General features: G+C 37.7%; 1 protein-coding gene across 1 annotated transcript in view; it reads right to left on the reverse strand.

Moving 5' to 3' along the window:
* Positions 1-3121, reverse strand: part of LOC101845663 (splicing factor U2AF 26 kDa subunit) — a 12432-nt gene that overhangs the window by 3261 nt on the left and 6050 nt on the right. Inside the window, exons 4-5 of the mRNA XM_005111972.3 lie at positions 1630-1706; positions 401-472 (exon numbers count right to left, since the gene is read on the reverse strand). Coding sequence (XP_005112029.2) covers positions 401-472; positions 1630-1706 — 149 coding nt within the window. The remainder of the gene's footprint in view (positions 1-400; positions 473-1629; positions 1707-3121) is intronic.

Consider the following 3121-nt stretch of genomic DNA (forward strand, 5'->3'; position numbering starts at 1 on the left):
AAATTTGAAAATCAAGAGCAGCTCTGAAAACAGTATGTAGGGGCAGCCGAGGAGTCCCTCACTTTGATACCCCCCCTCCCCCGACTAAACTAAAATAATCACACAGGAGCATTATCAGTGGAGGAGTGGATAGCATCCTATCCGAGGATACCCTTCTATCTGAGCGACCAAGCAGAAGAAGGAGAATAAGGGCACTGGGCAGGGAGAAATTATCTGAGAGACCAAGCAGAAGGAGGAGAATAAGGGCACTGGGCAGGGAGAAATCAGGAAACTTCACCTCCAACCAAGAATGACTTAAGCCACATTGCGCTACGAAACCCACAGACAAAAGAAACACTGAAAAGAAAGAAGAAGGGCCAGACCACACACACACACTCAATCACATGACCAAAACACTTACCCGTACGTAAACATTTCCAACCAAGTGGTCTCCCAAATTGTTGCAGACGTTCATTTCTTCGATTTCTCCGTACTGGAAAGAAGAAAGAACAAACCATTTAGCAAAGTTAGACCGGTCAATTTTACCTGTTAAGGAGTGGTGCGACAGCTAGTAATGCTGGTTTGGGGCCAAATTACATAAAATTAGATAATTACACTTTAAAATTCCGGGACATGTCCAGAACAAGATCTCTAAATAGGTACACAAGCCTAGCTGCACTCTAAAGTGGTGTTTGGGGGGATTTTTAGAGCACAGGGTCGAGTCTGTTTGAGAAAATATTTGGCAATGTTGTAAAAAAAATAAAAATAAATAAAAAGCACGCTATTTTTCCATGGTTGGTACTATTTTTCTGCTCTATTTTTGACTCGATTTCAATGAAACTTTCACAGAATGTCAAAACCATACAATCTAGCTTTTTGTAAGAGGAATTATTGATAAATGAATTGGACCTTAATCTGTGAGCTTGAAAAGCTAGGTTTTCCATTTTTTTCAACTATTCCACTAGAGCCCGAATTGAAAGTGCCATAAAATAAAAAACTAAAGCAGATATTAAAAATTTCTCTTACAGAAAGTGTGATCTTTGTCTTATCAGTGTATGTGCTATGGACGAACCTAATCTGTTTGTAAATAAAGTGGGAAAATTATACAACACTGTGTCTGTAAAATCCAATATGGCCAGTTTCCACGACAACCGAATCTGTAAATTGTTTTTTGACAATTGGTAACATATCTCCATTGCCATATAATCGCCCACACCAAATATAAGCTCCTTAGGAGTGGTGTTAGCCGAGACTTATTCTATAGCACACCTCACACCCCTTTAAAAACAAAAGAGCCAGCAGAAACTCATTTTTCAATGGAAAAAAAAGATCTGCAATTTTGCTACGAGACTCCCCCCCACCCCTCATCCCCCAAAAAGGTAGGGTTCACAGAAAAACTAGCAGAGGATTTTCATAAACATTTACAATAATTGCACGTTTTCTGGGGAAAAACAGACTCTAAAAATCTATACACAATTAAAGGATGCACACCCGCACTAAGAGAACCAACTTTATTCAAACAGATTCCAGGGCGATATTGTAATATATCATATCCCTATCACAACAACACTCCCCTTTCTGCTGGATCTTGGAAGGAATAGGAACAAGGAATAACCACCCCACCAACAGACACGAAGAACATCGACTCACTTTCTCCTCAAGTTCGACAAAAATCTCTTCAAAGAATTCATCGTATTCTTGCTGGGCTTGTACATCATCCAGCATAACTGGAAAAAAAAAAAAATATATAAAGGATATATATACGAAAGACAACATAAGAATTAATAAGTTCAATGTTTACACCTCTATAAGAACACAAACTACACTTCCATGCTGGAAGTGAATTGAGTTTAGGCACAACTCAATATTTTGACTGGCATAAAAAATTTGCCCCTTAAAACAATTTTCTGTCTTCACAAACTTGGAAAAACTTACAAGTGTAAAAAAATATACATCACACAACTTTGATAAAAAATTTAAAAAACTCCTCAAAACTGACTCACTCCAATCCTATTAGAAATAAACTAGATAGTTACGAGATTGAAAGGTTATTTATTCAGAAAAAGCAAATCACGGCCTATACCATAGTCAAATGGAAGACAACGGCAGAAGTTTCCCCAAAATTTTCCCGGAACATTACTTTTTCCGGGTAACTCAGTTCAGCCAAAATTTCCCTAAACTCTTACAGACCGATTAGAAAGCAATGCTAAAAGGAGCGGAGAGAATGGACCACACTTGGGTCATGTTTATATCCACCACCAACTCAAATCAAAACACAATAAAGTGACCTGCAGGCAGGACAGGAAGGGAAAGAGAGTAAAGGTCAGTAAAGAACCATTAAAAAACAAACAAAATAGCATGCAGGGATGTATACAGGTTTTGAAAAAAAAAAAAGCCGGAAAATATACGGCCTGCACGCACTGACTGAAATATGAATACAGCGAGACTAAATTATATTTGTTTCTTTCCCTCTATTACAACAAATAATCTCTATTTAGTATATATATATAATGTATTGTTTATAGTAGACTTTTGTTAAAAGGCTGGGGCCCAAATGCATACCTGCCAACATTGCCTGTGCCAAAATCTGTAGTTGGACGCAAATTTTTGTCCAAAAATCTGTAGTTGACCTAAAAAATCTGTAGTAGGCTACATTACCTCTTGTCGCATACTTAATTTGGGACCCTTATTAATATTTTATTTTGACCCACATCAAATATGCATGATTGTGTTTGCGACTTCATCAGATGTAGAAAATGACAAAGAAAAAAAAAAAAGACAAGTGTGAAAACTACCAGAGGCATTTACCCTATTAGTAGTTAGTGCAGTTCCTGTCCTATTCATACCTGCACGAACACACAAAAAAAAACCAAAAACAAAAAACAAAAAAAACCCCCCAAAAACCCAGAAGCAAAGAAGAAAAGATGAAGAAAAGGTGGGCCTTGGATGACTTATTAGGCCTAGCCTTGGCCTTTTGTCTTTGCAGAGTTTACAAGGAAAGAGTACGACGGATCCCGAGTCCACACAAGGCCTGCACCAACACTCGTTTTTCAGAGAGTTTTCTAGATCTAGAGGTAATCAAAAATTTAGAATACTAAAATTTGCTTCCAAGTTCAGTTTTTGTCCCCTGGTGTTGCCTTCA

The sequence above is a fragment of the Aplysia californica genome, unplaced genomic scaffold (genome assembly GCF_000002075.1).
Source record: "Aplysia californica isolate F4 #8 unplaced genomic scaffold, AplCal3.0 scaffold01158, whole genome shotgun sequence".
Taxonomy (NCBI): Eukaryota; Metazoa; Mollusca; class Gastropoda; order Aplysiida; family Aplysiidae; genus Aplysia; species Aplysia californica.